Raw genomic sequence first — 27,862 nt, forward strand, 5'->3', positions numbered from 1 at the left:
AGAAGTCAAAAAAATCTTACTAGTGTGTTCATAGGGTAGGATTGGGAAGGAAGAAACAGAGGTATTTAAAAATCTACCCCCAATTCAGGAAAAAAAATACATAAATAACATCTGACTTTTTCTTTCTCCTTCTTCTTAGGGCTCCAATTTATTTATTCTTTTTTTCTCTGCCAACTGATCAAATATCTCCACAAAGGACAGGGACTGTAGGGCCTACACAATATAATGCAAACATTAGTTGCAGATCCCACTGCAGGTGCAGGTTGCAGGAAGGAGAATGCCCGTTATAATAGGTTTCCATCTGACTTCATCTATTGGTAATGGAGACCTTGCTAGCTTCTTATCATCATCAGTTTGAATGAAGGAGGCAATGATTATTATTTGCAGTGAGCTGAACATGAAGATTTAAAACAAAAATGAAAGTTTTTTGGCATAAGATTTTATTGTCTAAAGTATTTGTATAAAACTAATGCAACTACGGCTCCAGAAGTTATGCATGGATAGGTGTCTGCCCTGAAGCCTCAGTACATAAAGATTTATGCACATAATTATATGTTTATTTAAGACTTATGAACACATAATCTTTATATATTGAGACTTCACTGAATATAGATTTATATGCTAAAATTCTGCTGATCCAGCTGGTCTTGAGGATGCTTCATGCAAGGTTATATTTCAGTAAAATCTGTTGCCGGTTTACCCTTATTCTCTTTTCTATTCATTCACATGGTAAATATCAAAGACACCCTTAGAAGAGTTGGGTTGTACTGGAAACTATGTAACTGAATTTGGCTCTAAATAAATAGAAAGGAATGACATTATTCCACTCTATCCTTCATTAAGCATATGCTGAGTTAGACTGTACATGCTGAAAATTATTTGTATTCCATCATTCTGAGTCATATTAAAAGAAAAATTTTCTACAAATTGTTTGGTATTTTGAAATTTGAAAATTGGTGCTCATGTTTGTACTGGTTTATTCTGAGCAAAGTAACCAGTTCTGCTTCTGGTTTCAGCAGTGAGGAGGAAGCACTGAGGTCAGCATGGGTCAAATGCATTGTAACAAGTAGTAATTAAAAAATTCAGCAGTCTTTTGGGAAAGTTTCTTTCCTTTTCCAGCATGGACTCATTTACAATGCAGTTGCAGAAGACCTATCTACCCTAAGTTAGAAGTTGCAGAAGATCTATCTACCCTAAAGTTAGCATGAGTACATACATATATATAAAATGCAGTCATGATCTGACTCCAATGCAGGCATAGGCAAAGTTTCCATTAAGGTCTTTGCCTAACTCCAATTATACTACTGGAGATTAGTAGAATCATTTAAATCTTAGCACATCTGCATTTTTTTTTTTTCTCATTTTTTTTTCTCATACTTACACTGCACTATAACCACAGATTAAATGTTCTGTCATCAATCCAGCTGTACATGCAGTTGGTGACACTTGAAAGTTTTGATTGTTAACCTGTTATCTTTTTCCATCAGTTATCATGGCTGATGTTTTTTTTTTTCCTTCACACAACATAAATTTCAGTCCAGTCCTTTGAGGAAGCCATTGCTTGCTCAGGGATAACTAATTATACAGCATGTGAAGTTCACTTTCTCTGAAATTTCACTCATAGTGGAGAAATAGGTGTGACGGAGACACAAGGCTCGAAGGGGTTTCATTTACACAAAAGTGTGCAGTAGATATTTAGCCCACAAGAATACATGGGGAAAAAAAAAAAATTCCTACTTCATGCATCACAGACCCTGAAACACCATCCAGTAATCTGGAACTAACTCAGCACTGAGTAATAAAGACTGATAGCCACAGTTATAACATGCCACAGGGAAAGCATAAGCAGCTCAGGGGCATGGCTGGCAGTAGAAGCATTTAGTTTTGTTTCACTGTTTTTCTTTAACAGGAAGAGCCAGCTTTGCTCCCTAGCACTGATAACCCTCTCTCACTGGAATGGCAGGAAGAGATAAAGAGGAGGGTCATCACAGCTTCTTTCTTCCTGCCTGTGGATCCAAAAGACACCAATCCCTGAAGAAAGGAGAGGCTGCCTGAGAGTGACCTGTCCCTGGCTCCACTCTCAACAGCAGCTCATTTGCACTGAGCAAAAGGGCCTAATGAGGACTTTTTCTGAGTCAAGGAGTAATATCTTTACAGTACTTGGAAAGGGGGAGGGGACAGGGGAGTGAAAGGGGGAGGCAAGGGGAGAAGGGAAACGGAGAGAAAGAGGAAGAGGGAGGGGAATATATATATATAAACACATACACATATACCACTGATGAAAATATGTTTTCAGCAGCAAAATTAGTTACTTTACAAGAAGCATCAATTAGCCTCATATTTTTAAGAGCACAGAACTGCCTCGTGGTCATTATATTAGACCGGGATTTAGGATGCGGGTTCTATATTCAGCTTTGATACAGACTTTCTTTGTTATGGTAAATGAAACATTTTTCCTGTTTCCTAGCTCTGTGCCTCAGAGCAAAGCTGGTGTTTTATATTTATGAAATGATCAGACATTACAGCATTCTCACCTCTAAGGTACATATAAATTAGTAAAAAAGCATCCCCCACACACAGAGCTTAAATACACTTCCCAGGTTTATATGCCCTCTAGACCTTACTGAAAATGACAGGTATATTAATAAACTTTCAGTGGATATAGCTCTTTTTAGTATAAAAATGTGTGAAAATCTTGAATTTGGCTTCAAGAGAAACATTTCACAAAGGTCTAGTACAGTAACATTTATATGCATTTTCTATGCATTTATGAGTAATACATTAAAATCTTGTATTGATTTAAACATTAATAGAAAGTAAACTTCTTGATAAACTATGAGTTGCCCTTCTACTTTCTCATCAGTTTTAAGTTCTTCTTAGAATGAAGAATTTTTTAAATGTTTTTAAGTACTCTACATATTATGGATAATGAAGGAAATAAAGTGGCAGTTTTGAAATAAATAATATTTACAATCTTAATTTTTCTATGTTCCATATACATCAGATTTCTCATCCTGAATTTTGATTTAAAGATGTAACTCTGTATTTAAAAATTTAGTTTTTGTTTCTTTTCAAAATATGTACAAAGATAAAATATGTATCATGATGAGTTATCATTTCTGAGGAAAAAAAATTGGACATTTTCCTGATTCTGATTGTTAACCCTGTACACTTCATGCCACAAGACTTCTGTGCATTACCATACTGTAATATTAGACATATTATGATTATTAAATATTCATTAAGTTCTAATTATTACAATGGAAAATCCTCGATAGTTTACAGTAATCTAAGATATTCACTAGCTAATTAAAATAGCAAACAGATTCAAAACCAAATCCCAAACACTCCTCACAATCCCCAAACACTTCCAGTTCACCATTCTTTTTGTGCATGTGTATAAGTATATATATGTGTAAATAATATCACTTCTGAGTCACTTTTCATGGATGTCTCATAAAAGACAAATCTCTATTAAGAATCAAGGAACAATTTTAGTATTTAATGTCAAATGTAATGAAAAACCTTTCACAAGATTTTGTGTTGTCTAATTGTTTTTACTTCTTCATATTTATTATCATCAGCTCAACAAAAGTCTGGTCCTTTCTCTATAGAAACGTTTTTAAAATGTTCATGTGGGTTTATAAAGCTATACCCATCTTAACCAGTTGTAATCAAGAAAGATCATTTATCTGAGACTTATTTCATTTTAATTTTCTCATAATTCTCTAATTATGAGAATGAATCATAACTGATATTAAAAAGATGAAATACAAGGGAGATTTAGGACTACAATAGCTATTCATTCTACTTTTCATGTTTTTGCCTTTAGCACAAGGACTGGGGAATTCCTTAAGTATGCTAAGTTGTAACTAGCTCATAACATATTTGTCCTTCTCTGGTGAGTGAAGGTATGCAGAAAAAAAAATGCATATAGAACAGTTGCTCATTATGAAATGATGATGATGATGATACAAGTTTTACTTGTTAATTTACACTATTTTCCTCTATTCTCTTTTTTAATATCAAAATAATGATATTGAATATGAACGAGACTTTTTCTTCACTATTGTATAGAATCATAGAATCATAGAATGCCCAAGGTTGGAAGGGACCTCAGAGGTCATCGAGTCCAACCCCTCTGCACACTCAGGGTCACCTAGAGCACGTGGCACAGGGCTGCATCCAAGCGTATATTCAGATTATAATTATATTATTATTTTAGATATTCACATTCTATTTCTTTTGCATTAAAACACAGAGAAATGGAGAAAATTATATTTCTCAGACTATCACCGTAAACACTTATCTCTAAAATGTGACCATAAGAATAAATACTGAATGCAAAGACTGAAAGTTATTACATTTGTTTTATAGAGACAGTAACACCAAAGAAAATTCACAGTAAAGAACATAAGCAGAATGTGTTATTATCTCTGTTAATGTAGAACTATGCAGCCATAGAATACCCATGCTGAAATCTGTACTAATAAATGATAACATTTTTACTGTAGCTAAAACTAATTTATATTTTTATATATATATATATTTTTCATTTGCTTTGTAAACCTGCATCACTTGCATATGAAAGATTTACAAAAAATAGCCTTTGTGGGAAATGTTGTAGTACTGTTACAACAATCAGCTGTTTAGCAACAAATAGCTGAACAAAGCAAGCTAAAGAAAATGCTATATGCAATTTTACAAGACATGAAGATTCAGACAGCCAGACTATAATGAAAGTATGAGAAAAGTTTGGGTCATAAAAGAAGGTGCCCAGATCAGTAAACCCAGTCCATGACTTTGCAGAGACCACTCTAATTTTCCATATGGTGTTTTGCCATTAGATTTGTTATTTTGAATGAAGCATCAAGTGGCTGTTGGTTACATCTACGAGCAGTGGCATTTTCTTGGGCAATCTTTATTTGTTACACAAACAGAAACAACTTCAGACTTTTGTTTACTACAAATTTTCATGCTATATTTATGGATAATAATAAGAATCTGCTACTGCTCTATCAAGTCATGTTCCCTATATTTGTAATCCCTCTAATAAATAAGAGAAGCTAAGTTTTCCGTGCAGATTTCTCTTATCTAGTTTGATTTACAAGGTTAAAAGGATTAGGCAGTAGAGTCAGTCCTTCATGGAAGGAGACACCAAATAACTGCTTGTATCATATATACAGTGAAAATAAGAAGTTTCAAATAATCAGCAAGTGCTTAAAAGCACTAACTTTTGTCTCAGACTTCAGTGTTACATTCACTGTGTAGTCTGTCCCCTATCACTGAATCTATGATAGATTCAAAGCTGTTGATTCTATTCATCAGATCTTTCCATTTGTCTTAGAGAATTCTCAGTATTAGGGCTGAGGATTCAGATAAGAATTCAGATTTCTGAGGAGCTTTCAGAGTTCTAAATTTCTTTTCCAAAACAAGGAAATTATTTGTGTGCAAAAAAAATATGGAACTCAGTAGGTTCGAACACAAACAGCCAATAGCCTCTATTCAGCCCCTTTGGGGGGCTTTGGGAATTCAAGTCGCTGTTCAAAAGAAGGGTCTTGATTGTGTAGCTGATTCTTGTATCAGACTCCTGTTTGATATACTTACATCACAAAAACACTGAGTTTCAATATAGTGACCAAAGACAGAAATGTATGTGTAATCACAAGTTGCACACATACATTTATAGAGAGAATCATAGAATTTCTGAGCTTGGAAGGGACATATGTAGAATACCTAGTCCAAACTCCTCTGCTCAAAACAGGGTCATCAGAGGGTCTATATTAGCATTTGTGAAGCTATTGTAGAGATGTTAGGCATGTATCTATATACATATTTTGATTTTGGTTGCAGATAAGAAATGCTCTCTTGTTGAATGGTTCTATTGTTTATTGCATATAGAGTGTGAGCCGTATCCTGACAAAGTTGTGTCTGTTATCTCCCGCACTATGGACAGCTGAAAATATTAACTATGTATGATATGGTTGTACTTAAAGACCAGCTAAGAGTATTGCTCCATTAGTCACTCTGCAAATATAGAGAAGCAGGCAGTCTCAAGGCCTAGTCTATTAATCTTTTAAAAAAAAGTAAATAACGTGGATGGGGAAAGAATAACACCCAAGAAGTAGACTAGACCGTATAATGACATCAAATGCTCTCTTAACGCAGTAGGATGTTTCTATGTGAAAGAACAGAGAAAGGGCTGAGGGTAGTTACAAAGGAACTGAGTTCCATGTGAAGAAAAGATAAGCATATTTGCAGAAGAAGGTTTGGAAAGGCAAACATAGAATGAAGTTGAGTCAGGAAAAATAAAGTAAGGATGAAGTGTATACTTAACTGAAAAAAAAGTGTAGTCAAAATTATAACAAGTTCTCTTATTCATAGAAAAGCCAACTCTCTATTTACAGCTCTCTCAGCCTTCAAGATCTCAAACTGACAGTGATCAGATTTCTCACAAAGCTTTCTCTAATAAGGAAAAATCATCTGCATCTGAAAGGCTCTAGATTTGAGGAAACCTCGCTTGAACATTTTGGTCAGAAATTTCCCAGAGGAAAGTAGTGTTAATGGGACCCATTATTCCCTCATCATAAGCTGAGAGGATGAAGGGAAAAATATAAAAGGATAAAAGGATAAAAGGAAGAGCATAACCCTTAAGGGTTATTTTTTATACTCTTAGCAATAGACATATATAAAAATAAATAAATAAATAAACAAATAATCCAGAAAGAATAGAGTGACAGAGTTAGCATTCACTAGCTAAAGCAAGGGAAGAATGAGGAATACTTTTCAAAGAAAAACATCTAAATAAACTATGGAGGCAACTAAGGAAGAAAATAACTGGCTGCATGAGAAAGAAGGCCATTTTCATTTCAAAAATGCACTATTTAGACCTAAAGGACAACCAAGAATGGAGAGGAGATGAGTGCAGCTAGTTTATTATTTTCTCTGGGGAAAGAAGCAAAAAGCACAGCGAACATAGCAAGCACATGCACACACACACACAACACAACTAGCTAGGGGAAAGAAATCATTGTGTTTTGTAATCTTTGTAAAGGCTATGTTCAGTGTGCTTTCCATGATTATCTCTCTCATGGAAGACCTGGAAACATAGTAGCTAAACTAGCAGAGGGTGGGAGAGAGGCAATGCTTATTGTCTGGACCTGGATTGCTAGAAAATGAGGTCCTATTTCCAATAAGCAATGGAAAAGGAGCCCTCAACCAAGAAATGGGAGAAAGAGACAAAAAGAATAGTTGATGTGGCAGTTTTCTCTCACTTTGAATACCTAAGGGCATGCAAACCCTATCTGCTGGGATTCAGTGCAGTTTCTAACAAGAGGGAGTTGTAACAGGACTGAAATATTTTCAGTTTGTAGAAGAATCTTTGACAATGCAACACACATACAGTCCTAGGTGTGATTACATCAATATTGCAGTTTTAGTAATGTCATTGCTTTATTTATACCTGTTCATTCAGTAACTTCCCACTAGAAATCCAGCTTTTTTTTTTTAAGGCCTAGTTTGCTAGCAATAGCTACTGGAAGTAAAGTTTTCTGATGATTTTTCTATTGATGGGAAATGCAGTCTTTCAACATGCCTTTCACAGATAGTATCTTCACACACATACTTCTGAAATAACTATAAAATCAGTTCTCCCACCAAATGTTTTAGCTGCACATTCTTATATCATAGCAACAATAAATTAATTGATAAAGCAGTTGAAATTCTCAAATTAGTTTCAACTCATGTTCTGGCCTGCATAAAAAAAATAATTTTCCTCCATTTTTATGCATTAAGTTCAAATAATGAAGACAAATGTATTAATTTCTTTTAGTTACAGAAGAACTGCAGTCAAGCAGTTTTATGCAGGCATAAGTGATGAATATTACAATTCAAATTATATGAAGCATTACAGACAAAGAGTGGGTAAAAAAAGGGAAAAAAAACTCCTGTTTTGGCATTTGGCTTCCTATATATGCCTATAGGGATAGATCTATTCACATCTCTCATCTTCAAGGATGGATAAAATACTATGTAATTTATAGAGCCTGATATTTAAAAATCTCTTAAAGAAAACCATACAGCCCTAAGAATAAACCAACTGAGAATAGCACTGCTTAGAAGTGAACATTGTTTATAGTTTTTTGTTGCTTTAAATTTTGAAAACTGTAGGCAGGGGACAATGTTTATACTTTTAGTAGTGAGGTTCAGAGTATAAAAATTGCACAATAGTCATAAGATCTCTTATATGAAATTGTCTGAGAATATACATACACACACATATATATATATGAGTACGCATATATGCATACTTTCTAAGCAGTTATAGTGTTTTGTATGGTAGGAAAAAAGATCTCCAGGATCAGTGTTTTATAACAGGTAATAGACAGGGATTCCTCAGCTGTCCTCATAGTTTTCCACATAATTTAAACAGGAAATAGCTACAGAATCTGAAATTTCCGTAGTGATTAAATTGAAAACAAATGTTGACTTTTGGTCTCACTACCTTACACAGGAATCCAGAAATGCACTTTCAGCCAATGCAAATTAGCACATCTTTCTCAAACATCTGAACTTTTCAGCACTTCAGAATTTGATTCTAGATATCATATCTATATTTGATTCTAGATATCTTGATATCTATTCTTTGATAGTTGTCAAATACAACTGTGTTTCTGAAAGAGTTGAAGCTATGTAAAATCACATTAATTAGCCCTGTGGAGCATTCCTTTTCTTAAACAGGCTTATTATTTGAAGTTCTACATCTTCTACAGTTTATATTCATCCACATTACATTTTCAAATATATACACATTTGATTTTGGAAACATTAAAAAATTCTGCCTTGTTTTTGCTGAAAAAAAAGAACATATCTAAAATTATGTTCTGAGTTGATCACTGACTGCCAAATGTACAAATGAATTCAAGAGAATGTGCCAGTCATGAGTTCAGTGCCAATCATGGTGCTCAATGTCATTGTTTCCTAGTCTTGCCTGAGATTTAAAGCAAGTTTTCAAAACATGCCTCTTCAAAACATGCCACCTTTTCAAATTTGTTGTAGATGAGAAAGGAATGATTTTCAAAAGCACAGAAAGAAGCTCTAGCTACATAAAGTAGCTCTAGCTACAGTAAATGCTTGATTTCAGTGGTAGTCAATAACAACTAATGAATGTTAATAAACTCTTGATGGTTCATTCTAACATGATTCTCTGCTTTTTTAATACAAGACTATTTAAATGTCAGTGTTTACATGCTTTGTGGTTCCCTTGTTATTATAGTGCCGATTCATCTTTAGCCTAGTCCTCTAGGAGTGACACAAACTGAAGGATTAACAAAAGAAGAAAAATGTGAAAGAACCAACACTAATGCCAAAGTTTTACTTTCATACTCAGATATGTTATAGATAGAGATGGTATGTCCATCTTTTGCAATAAATGATAAGGACCCCAGACTCAAATTGATGAATATAGTAGTAAGTAGCACACATGAAGGAACATGAGGGGGTATGTGTGTATTTCTGTATCTGGAGAACAAAATGCACATCACCAAGGATGACAATTCTCATTTAGTATTTCTTTAGAGTTTTCTTATCAAAAATGTCTTTCTCTTCCTAAAGTTTTATATCTATAAACCACTTTGAAGAGGGAGAGATATTTCATATTCTAAGAAAGAAAAAAATAACTCCATCACAATCGTAAGCTATTAAGAATTGAAACAACGTGTTTGAACTAACAACGTACGCTACACTGACATTTATTGTGAAAACTGAATTAAGGCTGGTGACATTCAGCAATTCAAATAAAATATTCCAAAACAATCATTTCAGGAAGCTTCATAATACTTCAGAAGAAAAAAAAAAAGGAAAAAAAAACCAACAAAAAAACACGTAACATAAAAATAAACAAGGTCATCCAAATACTTATCTGTACTAGACTCTGAATGTCTTTAGAAAATTTTGCAACCACAGCATCATCATATTGCATATCCTCACTGAGGCAGAGCTTAAAGTCCCCTACTTTGGAACTGGCTACAGTGTTTGGCATCGTCAAATATCTTTTATTTTTAGACAATTCCTGAAAAACAGAAGGCTTTAAGATGCTACTTATTTTCTCTTTCTTTTTGTCTTCTCTATTTGCACTTTAATGTCTAGTATGTATGATTGTGTCTTAGCATAGTTATAGGGAGCAGCTAGAACAACTACATCAAAAAATGCAGTACTATTATATTATAAATATATAACAACATAACACATTTCTTTACTAGACAACATTCAGGGAATATGTGTAAAATATTCATCTCAAAGTAGCTGGTGTTCCAAATGTTCTGCTTATTTAAAAATGTAGTTCAGGCATATAGCTGCAGGATTGAAGGCTTTGGTCTCTTAAAAGTTAGGCAAAAAACAAAGGAGGTTACATTATACACAACTCTAGAATGCTGAAGTGTTATTCTTAAAAGGCATTTACTCCCATTTTTGTCTACTTTTTTATAGGCAAGCTCGAAAGGAAACTATTTTTCAGATATTTGCAAACAGACTGCAAAGTTCTTATACTTCTTTTCAGAAATGTCTATCTGGTATGATAAATGCAGCAAGGAAAGAATTCTAGAAGAATTATTTTGAGATCATTTTCATACTATCTCTTAAACTATTCTATTGCATATGGGAAAGGGAGAATCATTTATTTGTCCCCGCTTTTAATGCATTAAGTTTTAGTCTTTGAAATTACAAGTATCTATTAAAAGATTTTGTGCTTGAATAATTTATATTTCCCACTATAATTCCATTTAAAATGTCTATATTTGGAAGCATGCACTTAAAATGGCATATAATGAAATCTTTTGTAAAATACTTGCATGAAGGACATGATCAGAGCAGTGTAAAAAGGTCAACATTATAAATTAAAAACTTGTAGAGAGAATATTTTTTCTAGGTCACTCCCAAGAGATAAAGAATAATACAAATGGCCTTCTACAACGTTATTAGATGTAACGTCATAATTAAATGTTATATATTTGTTGACTACACTATTTGTTTAAAGTCTTTTTGAATCCAATGACCTCTCACTGGGATAGACAGAGCAGTACTGTATTGAATTTATTAACAGTTTAGATAAATATAAATAATTCATGAAGTCATATTCCTAGAGAAGATATGAAATAGCAGATCATAAATTATTGCCTGAAACTCCTTTTCTGCACTGAAATCTTTAATTTAAGGGAGTGGAGTGTGAAATACCTCTTTTTAAATTCTACCTCCAATGAAATTATGTGAATACTACCATTTTCAAAACGTGCTTACCTAAAACAACATTTACAGATAACTGAAATTCAAAAAATTAGAAAACTGAAATCCAACTCTGCTCATGTCTCTAATTTGCCAAACATAAAGGGTGTTAGAGCCTAAGTAAAAAAATGTTGATAAGAATTTTATTGTACATAAATAAATCTCCATGAGAAAGTGATCTGCATAATATATATATTTGGATAAAATTCAAAATGGATTCTTTTGGAAGGCTCAGGTAAGTGGTCAAACATCTTGAGAGCTTTTGAGGAAAAAAAAAAACCCCGTGATTTTTACTTTCCCTAAAGGATAAAAGTTGTTGTAGTCAAAGAATTTATCTAACATTTCTTTGTAATTTAAAGTAAGGAGACCTTCACTAAAAATGGCACCTCTAAATACTTATGAACATTACTTATGTTACTATAGAATGTAAAAAGCCTGGCAATTTTATTTTATACTTTGAACTTAAGCGAGTATGCAGATATTTGGGCCTGGCAGACAATGTAACTGTTCTGGAAGTCTGTGTATTTTCTTCATATACTTTCCTTTTGATTTGGGGAGCCATAACTTGTTTGTATTGCAGTAGCTGCCAACTTTAAATTGTCAACATATATATATAATATATATATAACATATATATATATATATATATAAATTGTCAACATATAATTGTCAACATACACTGAGAGGATATACTTTATGTTTCTACATGCACAAATTTTCATACCTGAATCTACCTTACTATACAAGTTATTGCAGCAGTATATAATGAGTTGCACCCCCTAAATCCATTTGGCAATGAAATGTTGGTAACTATACCCACTTTTGTAAGTTGACCCAAAAATATACTGTTCCATTTCTCCAGATTTGAGAAATATATTTTCTCCCTATACAAGGTGAAACATCTCCGTACAGTTGAGAGACTAACACATGGGCATACATTTCTATTCTTAGAATGTTCAACAATAACATATTAAGATTTTAGAATCTATTTTTAAAGATGTCTTCTCCATCATTTTCAGAGCATTCTGTCAGTCCATTAACATGGAGTTATTAGGGTTGTGATCAGTGATATGCAGTCACAGAAGAAGTTATAGTTTGATCACAGTAAGTGAAAAATAAATAACAAACTAGTAAAAATGAAGAGTCAGGGTTTCAGCTTAATAATATTTTGCAAATGAAACATTATTAATATTAATAACACTAATTATTATCTTGTAATAACTAGGAAGAAAGGATAGGAAAAATTGTATTTCAACTTCTTCCCAAAGCATTTTTCACTCACCATTAGCAGAGGTTGAAAGAACATGACTACTATACACGAGGAGTTACAGCCTCCTCTTAAGCCAATTCTGTAAATTTCTAAAGATCAACTATGGTTAATTAACTATCCCTGAATTCTTCTACTCACCTTATATGCCAAACAACATAGCTTTCTATTTTGTATTTCACAAGATTTAGAATAAATATATATGCAAATGTTTATGCTACTATTACTAAGAGGCACTAATTTTTGGTTTCCAAATATGAAAGTTGAAAAAAAAAAAAAAAAAAAAAAAAAAAAAAAAAAAAAAAAAAAAAAAAAAAAAAAAAAAAAAAAAAAAAAAAAAAAAAAAAAAAAAAAGGAGGATTCCTAAGACTGTAAAAGTTATTGTCCAAGAGATTTTTTTGTTGCCAGAATTACCTTCATAAAACTATGGAAAAGGTTACATAAACAGGCTGTGGATACCACTGGAGGCTAAAATAGAGTTGACAGGGGTTCTTCTGGTACATGAAACAGTAATGGTACATAAATCAACACTCAGAAGCCTGTCCCAAGCCTGCATCTAATGTAGAATTTTTGCAGACCTCTTGGACAATTTCAGTCTTGAAACACCACTCCATATTCCTATTGTTTTCAAAACTGAATACAACTTTTGGGGCATTTTTAGTATATATGGTCAGAGAAAAGCCAGAGTAAAGAAGAAAGGAACTCTTAAAACTCTGAAGCAACAGATGGAGCAGCCTCCTTATAGAAGGTCCTCACTTATCTTGAAAGGATCTCTTAAAACTCTGAAGCAACAGGTAGAGCAGCCTCCTTATAGAAGGTCCTCACTTATCTTTCTTTAGAAGCAGAACTGATACTAACCAACTCACCAAAAAAAAAAAAAAAAAAAAAAAAGAAAAAAGAAAAGTTCCACAAATAATTGATGAAATAATTGATGTGTAACAATCTTACTCTGCAAATGTGTCCACACACACAGTCTGTCTGGCTTATCTCGGATGTTCCAGAGTTCCATATAAGATGTTCCACATAAGCACAGATCATCTGAAAGGCATGTGCTCAGGAAATCTGCTCAGATCAAATGGTTTTGACACAAATACTTGTCAGTCATTTACATACTATAGTTTCAACATAGAAGCAACTGGCAATTCAGTAGAAAATCAGCAGAAGCCAGAAGGAAAGTTGCCTGTTGTCTACCACGCTGAACAGAGACACTGATTTGGAAATGAAAAGGGAAGCTCCAACTACCACAGACAGATGAAAATGCTTTTCTCCTAGAGAGGATTTCTGAATGTGTTTATTCCAGTGGGTCAGTGAAAAGTAAAAAATTTAGAAGTAGCTTCACAGACAATTACGATTTTGAGAGAGACAATGCGTGCCATCTAGACTTCTAACTTTTTATATGGTTAACTTTCCATTAACAAATAAAGGAAATGTCCTTGAGGAAAACAACATTAATTGTATATTTAATATCCTTACTCCTTTTCTTATCCCTTTCTTTTCCCATTTTCCTTCTTGTTCCATTCCCTTTCCCTTCTTCTCCTTTCCTTTTTCTTTTCCTCTTTCTCTATGTTTTCCTATTTCTTTTTATTTTTCCCCTTTTGCTTTTCCCCTCTCCTTCCCTCTTCCCTCCCTTCCTTGAATAACAGTCTTTGATCATGGAGTATTTGCCCAAGCAAAGCCAAATTCTAAGTTCTTAAAGAAAAAGAAGAGATATAAATACATATTTCTTATAAGTACAAATTAAAATGATTTTTGTATTTATTGAAATTCTGATAATTGATTTATCAGAAATCAATTTCAAGCTTTCTGCTTTGTATCAAGTTTTCTTATCCAACGGATTCATGAATTAAGAACACAAGAACACAAAGTATTGCCTCCTAATAGCATGTGGCAGAATAAAAAGAAAACAATATACTGGAATGTGGAAATTGTTCTGCTAGCACTGTAGAAATCAACCTTTTACACTACAGTAAATTAAGACTATAGGAACAAAAAGTCCTATCTTACTTCTAAACTCTCTTGTCAGGAAATGAAAAATGCAAGAGGTGGATGTGACTGTATTGTCATTATTTTTCCTTAGAAGCTTAAAAGAACTAAAAGATTACAATGATATATATTTTCCCCTACAGAAGCATTATTATTCAATTTATGGAACACACACATGCCAAGGATCCCCAGATCAGACATTTCAAGTGCAATTTGTCACTATATTCAGACACTTAGCTATCTACATGGTATGTATCCATATGCAAACTGGGAGTAGGAGCTGAGTAGTATAACTAAGGGAGATCAAGTCAGTATAGTGAAAGGAATGTATTGATCGAGTCAGTATAGTGAAAGGAAAACCTTAGGAATGACTGCAGAGAGGTAGCTATATGTCTGAATTAGAGCTGTTTGTTCACTACAGAACACTGTTTCAGAATCATCTGCTTGAGGACAGGTTTCTTGGAAAACTCACACATAGTTCTCATGGTTGAAGCTGCAAGCATTTTATTTCCCTTTGTGACATTGTGAATCTTTTGATTTTTGTAACATATTGAATACTTGCTATTGATTATTATAAACAATAAAATTATATATCTCTGTATGGTTGATTAACCTTTGAAACAATTAAATATTTGGAAGGATTTAATCAATGTGATCCTAGCCTTTAGTTTACATCCTAGCAGAATGTTTCTGTTAAGTCTACATTTATGTCTATATTTAGTTGATGAAGCCTTACTTTATTGAAAAGAACATTAAAAAATCCCTGCTGAAGTGAGTAACTAAAATGCTGTTTTCTTGTGGGCATTTTCATGCAATTTTCCCTGGCAATCTGAAACTATTGCTTGTCCCATTTCATCAGCTCAGAATTGGATACTCCCCTCCATCAGTAGAAATGTGGTACCTTGACGTCCACAAGAGACACTGAAGAACAGAGGTTTCACTTGTTTTAGGGGATTTATTGTGGCAATATTGTCTAACATTGTTCTTCCCTGACTGTCTCTTTGTCAGAAGGCACTATTTAACACCTGCCTGGGGACAGTTCCACTTAACATCAGCAGCTGCCCAAAATAATGTTTTTCACCTTGAGAGAAAACACACACTGATTTATCTCTATGTCTCTTCTATTAGATAATAAAAAGAATTTGTCTGTATGATGCTTTATTTGGGTTTGCTGCTTCTGGATAGATGGTGAACCTGCTGTTTATTAATATTTTCTACAGTCTTTCTTTATATTAGTAAAACTTGAAGAAGAAAACAGGTGTTTTTATCCCAGCAAAACAGTGTTATCATCTCAGTTATGAAGCTATAAACAAAGTTACAAACATGGAAAATAAATCAAATGTAAAAATATTTTTTTTGCTTTTAAAATAAATTTTGAAAAAGGAAAACATGCAACTATCTTAAAGACAGTTTTTTCTTTATCTACTCAACTATTAGTTGTTGTCATAAAAAAAACAATGTCACAAATCTGTTTTCTCCTTTTCAGTGAAAATGAAACTTTCATAGTCTAGCACTAGAAGAGGCAGACTAAAAATGTATTCAGGCATATGCACGATTGTTGCTTTAACTTATAAACATGAGATTCATTTATAGTATGCATATTTTATCAAATTACCATCTCTAGTAATCTCTAGTTTGTATTTTGGTCTTGAAGAGGGCATATTAAATGTGACATATTCAAGTTTGGGTTTCTTGGTTTGGTTTTTTTTTTTTTTTTGGAGGTCTTATTCCTGTAAGTGTATCCTCTATTTAGTTGCATCTTGATTTTGTATGATTGTCAGCTTACAGAAACTCTTGTAAAATGATACTATTTCCCTAGATTCAGATCATTTGTTATTACTTGGAATTTTTCAAATGGCTGAGAGCCGAACAGAAAGGATTCTGTTTCTGAAGAAATAGTGTATGCATAGTGCCCACTGTCCATAAACACATCAGGAATCAAAGAGCAAAAAATAAGCACTCTAGTTTGGTTTTTGTTTTATCTTTGCTTTTCATCTATTTTCTCTGACATTTATTCTGGTCCTCTGCTTATCTATGTAAAAATATTGTAAAATAGGTGACCCTGTTTTTTGTGTTCCTTAGTCATTGGACCACATCCATCGATGTTTCATAAATAAGCATGCAGCCTCTCCAAGGATTTTAACTACCATTAAAATTTAATTTTCACCCTTATAGGCCTGAATAGAAGGTGTTTTCTATCTTTTTTTTTTTTTTTTTCCATATCAGAAAATATGAAATACCACAGAAGACATGGGATTAAAGTTTGATCCATTCTGGCACTTACACTCTAACAGAAATTTCTCTCAAATAAATTTCAGTTTTCATGACAACTCACTATTTCAGCTCAAGGCTGCATCTTGAATAAAAACATAGAGAGGTGAGAGGCCTCAATGCATAGTACAATAGAAGATGGAATATGAACAACCAGTAAATAACTGAAATTTACCAGAATTGGACCAGAAACTTTGTCTTTCTGGGATTTACATCTTGGGTTTAGTCACTACTTCAAATAAAAGGTTGAGATTTAAAATGAGACTCAAATTCTTAACTCCACCACATGTTAGTTTATGAAATGTAAGTAAGCTGTCATCTGACTTGAGATCTGCTCTGTGCAGTACAGTCAGGACAAAAACTTCCTGATTTTAAAATAGTTTTGTTACAGAAACTAGAGTTCTAGTGTGATTCAATCGCAAGCTAATTTCTGAATGGAAGCTCTCTAGGTGCTTAAAATCAAGAGTAGCCTGCAGTGATAAGTAGCTTATAACCAGTTACAGATATGTGTGATGAATGCCAGTTGAGTAATTGACTCTCTTATACTCCTATGTGAGTGAAAACTCTCCTAATATTTTACTCTAAGGGCAAAGCCCCAACACTCTATATAGTGCCATGAAAAGGAACCAAAGTATCTCATAATTGGGACAAGTCCTGAAATTTATATCAAAGATGACAAAAGGAAACTATCAATTATTGCCTCCTTGTCACTCAGTAAAGTGCAACTCACAATGTGAAACTGTACAATGACTTCAGATCGAGACTGCTGTACATACACTCAAGTCTCCTTAATATTCAAGCGATTTCAAATAACTCTTGGCTATAATGCCCCAGTTCTCTAATTGCATTAGCCTTTAATTACCAAAGCAGTATCACAGAAGCTTTTGTGCTTCTTGACTTTCTTGGAGTCAAGGACTTCATATCACTCTCATGATATATGACTTAATATATTGTAGAAATCAAATATAAGAAGCTGTACTGGGAATAGAATAGGATGGGAAAAAAAATGACATATAGGTTAAAACTATATTCTAAAAAACTAATTGTTCACAGATGAACAGAATCATAATTTTTGCAGATGTCTATTTCTTAGCCAATTACTGATAATAATACAATCTTAAAGCTGTTATTAAAATTACAGGAAGTATCTGCACAATACTGGGCAATGTGTTTAGTATTTCCAGATACCTCTTTACACAAGATCTTACAGTGAAGTTATTTTCTTAACCTTCCTTTTCATGGTCTTGAAGTACACAGCTTTCTCCACAGAATGATTTACTATAGACTTCTAACACAGATACAATCAGTAACAAATATAAGACCTTTACAAGAAAAACATTAAACCTATTCACATCAGCGTCAAGATGGTATAAGTTCTTCCTAAAATATAAAATTAAAATAAGATAAATATCAATCTTGCAGGAAGATATTACAAGATTAAACAGAATCATTTTGCAGTGCTGAGACCGTTTGTGTCACACCATTTTCTGTTTACATCTACTCTGAAATATAAAGCCAGAATCTCTGTTCACGTACTTCAAAATCACTCCAGTCAATGGGAAGCCATCAAGAGAGTGAATCATATCCTGGGGATAAATAAGTATTAGTAGTTGGCTTCTAATCTTGCAAGCAAGTTTTTGTACCCAGGCAATAACACTTGACCTGAAACATATTTACAGGATTGGACCTCTTCTGAAAAACCACGAAGTTTTAATTCAGTTAATATTTTATCTGTGTATTATACGTGACAGGTTATTTTAAAATTCTTAGTATTTCACAAATGTTCATTTTTGCCAGTGCAATCTTTGTACTACCAGCATCTCATTCTCTGAAGAGACCGATGGATATATAAAACATATCTTTTACTATTTTTTAGAAAATAAAGTGCTCAATATTTAATTATTGATAATTGCTTATTTTAGTTGAATATATGGAAATCATCAGTAATAGAAACATATCATACGAAAATATTCAATATTTTATACGATTTTTTTCTGTTTATAAAAATGAATTTGATCTGTAAAAGTTGATAATATATGGAATATTTTTGCCTAGATGAGGAAAGAGAGAACCAGAGAATCAGAGAAATGCTAGTAGTGTAAAGAAAGCTGCAGTACATTAGAGCTTTCTTGTGGGTACTAAGATTAATGAACACTGAACAAATGCTTGACACATGACCTACCCATGGGAGTTCCAACACCGTAACCTTTTGAGTCTATGAGGCCTCCAATCTGTGTTAGGTTGCAGTTCCGCTGTGTGACAAACTCAATGGTTGTCGACTCCATTAAAAATGCATAATCAGAGGTAAGTACACGCTGGATGCCTTCTTCATTACTTTTGACAAGTACTGACTGCCTCCTGCTGCTCATGAAGGCCCACATCTTGTCGTAAGTGGAGATTTTTGATTTCTGAAAGATAAATTTTAGAGGCAATATTAATAAAAGCAATATGCTTCCAGGAAATAAATCAAATTCTCAGTTGCACACTACTTTAATATTTTACTACATGTCACAGGTTTTACCACGGGAATTCTATAAGGGTCTCTGCAGCTTTCATCTTTTCTGTAGAAAACAAAATGTCTAGAGAGATTCTTTAGAATTTGCATCATATTTTGTTGGTTATGAAATTCCGTGATGAAGGCCTAGAATTATTTGAAGTCAATGGAAGTTAGCAGGATTCACTGTTGCCAAGTTCATCATCAATGTTTGTGAGTGTGGAGAATCTTCTGGATTCTAGTATATTTCAAACTCTCATTTCAAATGATTTCAAATCATTCAGCTACTCCTGAGCAATTCTGAAAACTTAATCCACATTATAGTGACTTGAAGTTATTAACAGACGACAGAATACGGAGGAAACAGTTGTGAAGGAGAGGACAACAACCATTTTATCCATGGTACAATGCAATGATACTTGGTGAAGGATTTTATCTAAAAGCAACATAGCCTGATCATACAGGGTTTCATCTCAAACATACTGGTTTTCATGTCAAAAGCTGACATAAAAGTCTATATAAATGAAATGGAATATCGTGTTTACCCCCATCCATTCAATAATGTTTCCAATTCAGATGAGTCAGAAAATGAGCAGTCATGTTAATCTTGCCTAGTCAATAAAGTGTAGGCATAGAGTATGGAAGACTAGTATAATCAGACTCCTTAAGGAGTCTTTCATCTATTAATGTTAAGCTTAAACATAACTTTGCTTTTAGCTGTGGGGGAGATACTAAACAAAGATTGATGCTACAAACTGTTCTGAAACTCAGCTGATTGGAAGCCCTAAATTCTGCCCCAGGAGAGAATTAGTAGCATAGGTGGAATAAAAAGGGGGAACATCTATTTGGGGGGGAAAAAAAAAAAAAAAAAAAGATTACTTTGTCCCTCTGCTGTGATACAATCCAAGAATTATTTCCCTCTGTCTGGGGACCTAGCAAATCAAGTAACTGTATTTAACAACTGTACTAACTGTATTTAACTGAACTAACTGTATTTAACAAAACAGAAGATTTTCAGGACCTTTCATGAACATGTTGTTACTGTTTTGAACACGATATATTACTAATTGGAAAGGATTTTAATAATATTAAGGAAGAAAAATATTTTTCTTCAGAATATGTTGAATATGATGAAATGATGAAATACATATAAGAATGCAAACGGAGAAGACCAAATAAATGTACACCTCTCCCCTCCCTGCCCTGTCAGAAAAAAAAAAATCTCTGCTCACAGGTTTGGGCTTGAAAATTAAATAATTCTGCCAAGCACTTCATATTGCATCACAGAAAAACATTCTTTAAGCCTTATACATTGATTGCATAAGAATTCAAATGATTACGTCATACTGAAAAGATGAAAAACTGATTTTTGCAATACGTGAAAAGCATCTGTATCATCATTTATTTTTTTTTTTTACCATACAGTCTCTACTTCAACAAACAAAATTGTAATTTTAGTGGGTGTGAAATAATTTGAAAAGTATCAAAAACTGACAGAGAAAATGATTTTGGTAAACTGTTAGATGCATTGCTAATGCATACTAAGAAAAAAAAAGAAAAGCTAATTCAGTTGCAATACCAAATAAAGCAAGAATGAACTACAAAAAGGAATGAAGTATTTGTACATGTAGGTTGTAAAGATCATCACATTGAAGGAAATAAATTAGAAATGGGAAAGTTTGTTCTCTTTCATAGCATTACTGTATGTGAAAAATACAATAATCTGTGAAGGATAGAGAGTATTCATACTGTGATGATTGATTTAATCGGCTAGGTTGGAGTAACAACTACTACTGGAAAGGATCAACACTTGTGAGGATAAAGGTCACAAACAAAATAAAACAAAAAAAAAAGGAAAATGTCTCCCTAGAATAGCATGCTTGTTCAAATAATTAAACCAAAACCAATAATAAATTTATATGTGATTTGCTACACTGTAGAAAATAAAGCTTAGAAAAATAGTGCATAGGGCCCTCTATTGTTGTACTATGAAATACAGGAAGTATCCAGTGACCCTGCAAAATTTTCACATATAGGCCAAATATTACAATGCTCTTTCACTGTTTTCTTCCATCCCTAAAATATAAAGATCAGAACTGAAACTATGCCAAGGAAAACAGACCATATATCTGTCACTACTAAATCTCTAAATTCTAAGATATAGCAATTTAGTTTAGTAATTCTTGCAAAAACATAATGTGTATTTGTTTTATGCAGAACAGAGTGTTTTGTCTGAAAAAAAAAAAAACTTTAAAACCTTTAAAACCTTTTATTCAGTGAAATACAGCCACTTTTTTTTTTTTTTTTTTTTTTGATGGGTAAGATTTACCTTGTCATTTCTGCAGGGCTCATTCCAGGCTCCATCTAAGGTAAGGATATGGCCTTTTTTTTTTTTTTTTTTTTTTTTTTTTTTGTCTGGCTGGCAAGATACTGAACAGACTCAAAAGACTAAAATCAAGAGGCCAGACCAGTCAAAATCATCAGGAGCCCGTCTGACTTTGAACTGAAGGGAATGGCACTCTGTACATATTGCTATATTGCTTCTGGTAGTTCTGACTGTTCATACTATGAAACATCATTCATACTGATAGAAGCAGATGCTACAATTACATCATGTTTCCATCTTCTTTGTGTGCAAATCAATCTAGTTAATCAACTTATATACTCCATCAATGAAGTGTATTGTTTTATCTGGGTTAGTTCACCATATTGTCTGATCTAACTGGAAATCACTGTCTGGAAAGCCAAACTAACTTGAAATCAACTGGAAATGATGTCTGTATAAGATAACTTGTGATGACATGATTTATTATGCTTCTGTTCCCTCTGTAATGTTGAAGATAAGGAAGCTGCCTATGCTTTGTAACATTTGAATTTCACTACAGCACAAGAGAAGCAACTAACATGTCTGGATTGAAGAGGTTAAGCAAATCAAGAAGCTCATCTAGAAGGTGCATACAATGGCATCTCCAACAGTGACATTCAGAGGATGTCATCAGTGCCATACTCAGCATTCACAAATCAAAGTTTACTAGGAGGTAACTCTGCATGTTAGAGATTATGAAAGAAGTCATTGTAAAGACTCTGGTTAGTCCAGAGTGGTGTATATTTTTGAGGCTGGAAACAGAAGGAATCGGTGTTAGTAATATTTAGCTAACTAATATGCATACTGAAAGTACAGCAGTACTTTCCTATGTACATAGGAAAGACAAATATCTGAGCAGTGAGACTTTAGAACACAAAGTTAGAAAAATATCAGGATGTTGGATAAACACCAAAATAAACAAAGATCAAAGGACAGGGAAGCAAGTCTCGTGATACAAGATAGGATGGGATAAATGCTCAACAAAATATGTGTCAAGCCAATTCTGATTTTTTTTTTTTTTTTTTTTTTTTTGTCTGCTAAAGGCCCTTGGGTGTCACAGGCATTGACTTGGATAAGACTGCACACATGCAATATCTTAATTCAAAATGATCTGCTGTAACAAAAGAAAGACTGAAGGTAGTTAAGGTTACAATCTGAATTTCTGAGGAAAAACATTAAAAAAAAAAAATGAGGCCTAATTCTTATGTATATTCATTAAAAGTGACTAAGCCACACAGGAATCAAATCTCAGTAATCCTTATTTAAACAAACAAATAAACAAACAAACACAGACTCTCAAACCTAGTGTATACAGCAATAATTTAACTTTTAGTTTATTGGCACTATATTAGAAGCAGACATGAGCCTCTTTTCACAAAGGGGTTTGATTCATATATAAATATAATTTCTTTTTAAGGCTAAAGGAACATTTTTTTTTCCCATTTATTCTGACCTTCTATAAAACACAGAGTATCAAATCTCAATTATATATTCCTTCACCAACCCATGACCATGTATTTGCACTGGCAAGAAGAATGACATATGAATAATACATTCATAGAGATTCATCTATCTTGGCCTTTTAGCAAAGTGTTTGACATCTTGAAAGAATGACAGTCTCCCTTAACATAGTCTCCCACAATCAAGGGTCCAGTTGTCACTTCCACAATCAGTGACAAACTGGTAAGATATGGACTGGAAGCATAGGTCACCTACAGTTAAAGAACAGTCTATGGGGATAAGCAGGAAGGATAGTGGTAAACAGCTGAAAGTTAAATTGTCAGCTGATCATGAGTCAAGTTCCTGGGGTCAATACTGACTCCAATACTATCCAATATCTTTATAAACAACTTAATAAGATAATGGGATGGTATGTGTTCTTACCAAATTATCCACAAATAGCTCCAAATAAGAGGAGAGGTAGTTAGGGTAGAAGAAAGAGCTACCATCATAGACTTCCACTGGTCAGAATGCTAGCAACAATTCCATTAGGTTTAACAAAGATAAATGTAAACTCTTGCACCTTGCACAGAATAATCCCAAGCATCAGTACTGGGAAATAGTATCAGGCTGGGAACTTACTGCAAAGAGTGTACCTTGGCATAAAATGACCTAAGGATGCAACTGGATAGCAAGCTTAGCTTATGTCAGGAGTGTGTCTTCATAGCAATGAAAGTGAATGTTATTCTGGACTCCATCAGCAAGACCACAGCTATCAAAACAACGTATGTGACGATTCTACTCTCTTTAACATGTGCTAGACTACACTAGAAATACAGTGTCCAGTTCAAGAAAGACACTGAAAAAAATGGAGAGGGTCCAGTAGAGGGTAACCATGGTGATCTGAATGTTGGAGAACATGACTTAGAAAAGAAAGAAAGGCTGAAGGATGTAGAGCTGTGTTACCCATAGAAGGGAAGACTGAACAGAATCTAACCAATCTTCCAATACCTAACAAGAAGGTTATAAAGAAGACTAAGGCACGCTCTTTTCGCTAGGATGCATGTTTACAGGACAAAAAGTAATGGCACAAGTTGCAGAAGGGAAATTCTGACCGCATATAAGAAAAAATACTGCACCCTAACAAAACTAAACATTGAAAATGTTGCACAGAGAAGTGATGGAATCTGCCTTACTGGAAAAAGTCAAGATTCAGTTTGAGAGGACCTTCAAACTAAAGAGGGATATGCAAAACTAATGTCCTCCTTTCAATAGAAAAGCAGATACTTTTCAAAAAGAGGAAGCTGCCTCCACAGGTTCCTTATAAGCTCGAGTTTTTGTGATTTCTATGGTTCTTTAGCAGTTTAAAGTTATACAAAAGTGATTAATGCTTACCAAGACTTTTAAATTTATGCTGCTGAACAGTGGATTTTTTCCTTTTTCTTTCCTCCAAGAAAACAATATAAAACATATGACTTCCCTTATGAAAAGTTATTGAGAACTTGTGTAGTGTATTCATCAAGTAAACGGCAAGCTCTTAGCTCCAAAAATATGTGTTTCCTTAATTCTTTCTCACACTTCAATTTTTTGAATCTTGAATGGAGTCATTTCAATTTCTTCATAAAAAATCCCATTGAAAAAAAAAAAAAACTGAACACCAATAGGAACAACCAAGCTAAACCGCCCATATAATATATCTGTTTTATTCATTCCATATTCAATTTTGTAAATTTGATGTTTTGTTTTGACAGATACTCTAAATCTAAATCTGCATAGCTCTGTATAAACTAAAAAATATATTTCAAATGTTGTTAGTAACTGCAAAAGCACACATATATATCAAGAAGTCTTTCTAAATATCAGAAGGCTAGCTGTCAAAAGTATGTGAGGTAGACATTATGAAAGCTCCTCTTATGGTCCTAACTTGGAATATGTCTTCAAAATTTTAAGCAACTGAGAATTAGTATAATTTATGGAGAAACAAACTTGATTATTCAATACACTTAACTGAATGTAACTTACTGTATTTTATTTAATTTAAGCTTTTCACAGTATCAGTATCAAAATATCATCTGTTTCCAGATATTTCAGGATTTTATATAATTAATGTAAAATAAGTTTTAATGAGCAAATATAGCTTTTTTTCTTTTTTAAAAAACTTTAGCTAATTTTACATTCCAAAACCCTAAATCTATTTCTTTCTGCAGGAGTAGAAGCAGTATATTTACCTATTTTAACAGAGTTTAGTGCATAATATAAAGCATAATTTGATCTTATTTGCACATCTGCATCTGATGCTTCCATAGTATGGTCCAATGCCACCAATTCCAAGTATTCCACTGTGTGCATCATAAAGTTTTGAAGCAAAACTATTAGACAAGGTATAGCTTTTACAGAGCAACATATTTTAAGTATACTTAAGTAAACTGAAGGCTTTGCACATTCTTCCACCTGTGCTGGATGACAGACAAAACTTAAATCAGCTTAACAGTCTTTAGCATAGTCTTCTATCAGTCAGAGAAATTGTGCTAATACAGGTTTTGGATATAATCTTATTTTCTGACCAGATTATCACTGGTTATAACAATTTGCAAATTATTTTTGGAGTCCTGTATATATTTTTCAGATCTCCTAGAACTGTGACACTGAATTTCCACAATCATCAAAGAAAAATATAAAAGACACAGTCTCCTTTTATTAGACTCGTTGATTCTGACCTCAGGACATTTCTTTCTTTTCTTTTTCTTTTCCTTTTTTTGCCACTTTTTTTTTTTTCTCTTTTTTTTTCCTATTTTTTTCTATTTTCTGAACTGCTGAGGCCTGAAAACTCTTAAGTGAACCAGACGATACAGATTTTGTTGTGTCAGCACAAAAACAATAAAACCAGTGCATACACTGCTGTCTCCTTCATAACGGCAGTTTTCATGGTCCATAGAGCACAAATGAAAAAAGGTGTTCCTGCCAAGAATGAAGTTACAAGGAATGAAAAATGCAGTGCTAAGAAAATGACATTTTTACTCTCCTCCCAATTGTGCTGACTTTTGTTTTAAAAACAAATATTTTGAACAAATGTTAAATATTTAAAGTAATCTATGAGTAAAAAAATAATGAATGTTATTGAAATAAGATTTCACCATTGGCTTTGACCTGGAATTAAGAAAGGATTTATTTCTCTAAAATCACTAATGGATTTCAGAAAATTTCCTTCTCTTTTATACTGGAATGATTTATAGTCCGGTACTGGATTATAATTAATGTCACTTCTGTTCTTTTTATTAAATACCGCGGAAGATGACAAGTGTGATATTTTTCACACTTCTGTAGGTTTCTCCCTTTTAAATACAGAAATAGGACTTTATAGAAATCTAATCTTCTTTTAAAGCAATTCCGCATGCTTCTTAAAGATAAATCCACTTCTACTCATTCTGTCTGCTGGTGGGTACAAACTGCAGTACAAAACTCCACACTTCCTTTACACTTTATCTGAAAGCAATCTCCTTTTCCAAAAGCGGGGAGTGAATATTGCCTTAATTATATGCATAACGTATGAAACTTGAAACTGTGAATGAAGTTCACAGTGCCTGTTTTAAAATTTACCTCAAGCAGGGTGAGAATGTTTTATAATGACACATATTTAATGTGTCATGTTTAACGGCAGCATCTACATTGGCATGCAAGATGTTTGTGCAGCACTCAAAACAAAATTAATATGCACTGTATCCAAAACACTCTATTATTTTTGCAATTTGAAAGAAACTTGTTGGGCAATATTTGGAATCAAATTCATAGCATTCAAGATCTTCTCAAATGAGAAGTAAAAGAAAGCCCAACTATTATTTGTCAATTTGTTGCCCCAGATAGATAGAGATAAACAGCATGTCTTTATCTTTGTAGAGTTCTGAAACTGAACAGCAGTTCCATTGATACTTTCTGCTTTTGGCATATGGCAAACAGCAGCTTTAGCTTTAGTTTTTGTCTGTAATTATGGTCATGAGAATCAGTCTTAGTGGCCCCAGTACAGGTTGGCATATTTTTTCCTAGTAGCTTCCCACCATCAGTATTATTGTCTGACTTAACAAAATGCTGAATGTTGAAATGGGTAATATTTTGCATATTTCTTCATAAAATAGGTCATGTAAAATACTTGCGAGCAATAGTTCAGCAAAAGTTTAAACTGAGGTATTTTGCAGAGAATAGGATTTCGGTTTAGCATCTTCCACTTTTTTACAATATTAAATAAACTACCAACAACACAAGAACATATGTATTAGATAAGAACAGCAAATCTCTTGCTCTGTAATTTTCTAAGCTTTGTCACTAGAAAACTAGAGTTAATTCAGGCAAATAGGATTGGCACCACATGTAGTTCATATCAAAAGTATAGAGGAGTGGAAAGGTACTGATCTGAAAAACAGTTTGTTAGCAAAGCTGTCAGATCTTGGAATAATTATGTCAGTTTTATCCTTAAACATCTGTAGTCTCCTAAATGATGTACTTGAGGTAATAGGAAATACAATACATAAGTTGCTGCTTTCCTCCAACTACTGAAAGGTTAAAATAGAAATTCAGGGAAATGAGATGACATACTGCAAAAAAAAGCAAAATTATTCCTGAAGAATTCATTGGTTTCATACAGAAGATTAAAGGTATGCTTCTCTAGTCATCTAAATCAAAAATATTTACAGTTGCTGGGTTATAAGATATACTTTCAAATACTTTCTAGAAGTAATCATAAAGCCCCTATCGAACTTCAGAATCTGGTAGG

General features: G+C 33.3%; 1 protein-coding gene across 1 annotated transcript in view; it reads right to left on the reverse strand.

Moving 5' to 3' along the window:
- The window catches only part of LOC112954242 (glutamate receptor ionotropic, kainate 2), a gene marked incomplete at its 5' end in the record, with an annotated part of 134,542 nt that overhangs the window by 20,611 nt on the left and 86,069 nt on the right, over positions 1 to 27,862 (reverse strand). Inside the window, one exon of the mRNA XM_026047383.1 lies at positions 18,981 to 19,206. Within this exon, the coding sequence (XP_025903168.1) occupies positions 18,981 to 19,206 (226 nt within the window). The remainder of the gene's footprint in view (positions 1 to 18,980; positions 19,207 to 27,862) is intronic.

Source organism: Nothoprocta perdicaria, unplaced genomic scaffold (genome assembly GCF_003342845.1).
Source record: "Nothoprocta perdicaria isolate Ctin4 unplaced genomic scaffold, notPer1 scaffold_498, whole genome shotgun sequence".
In the NCBI taxonomy this organism is placed as follows: Eukaryota; Metazoa; Chordata; class Aves; order Tinamiformes; family Tinamidae; genus Nothoprocta; species Nothoprocta perdicaria.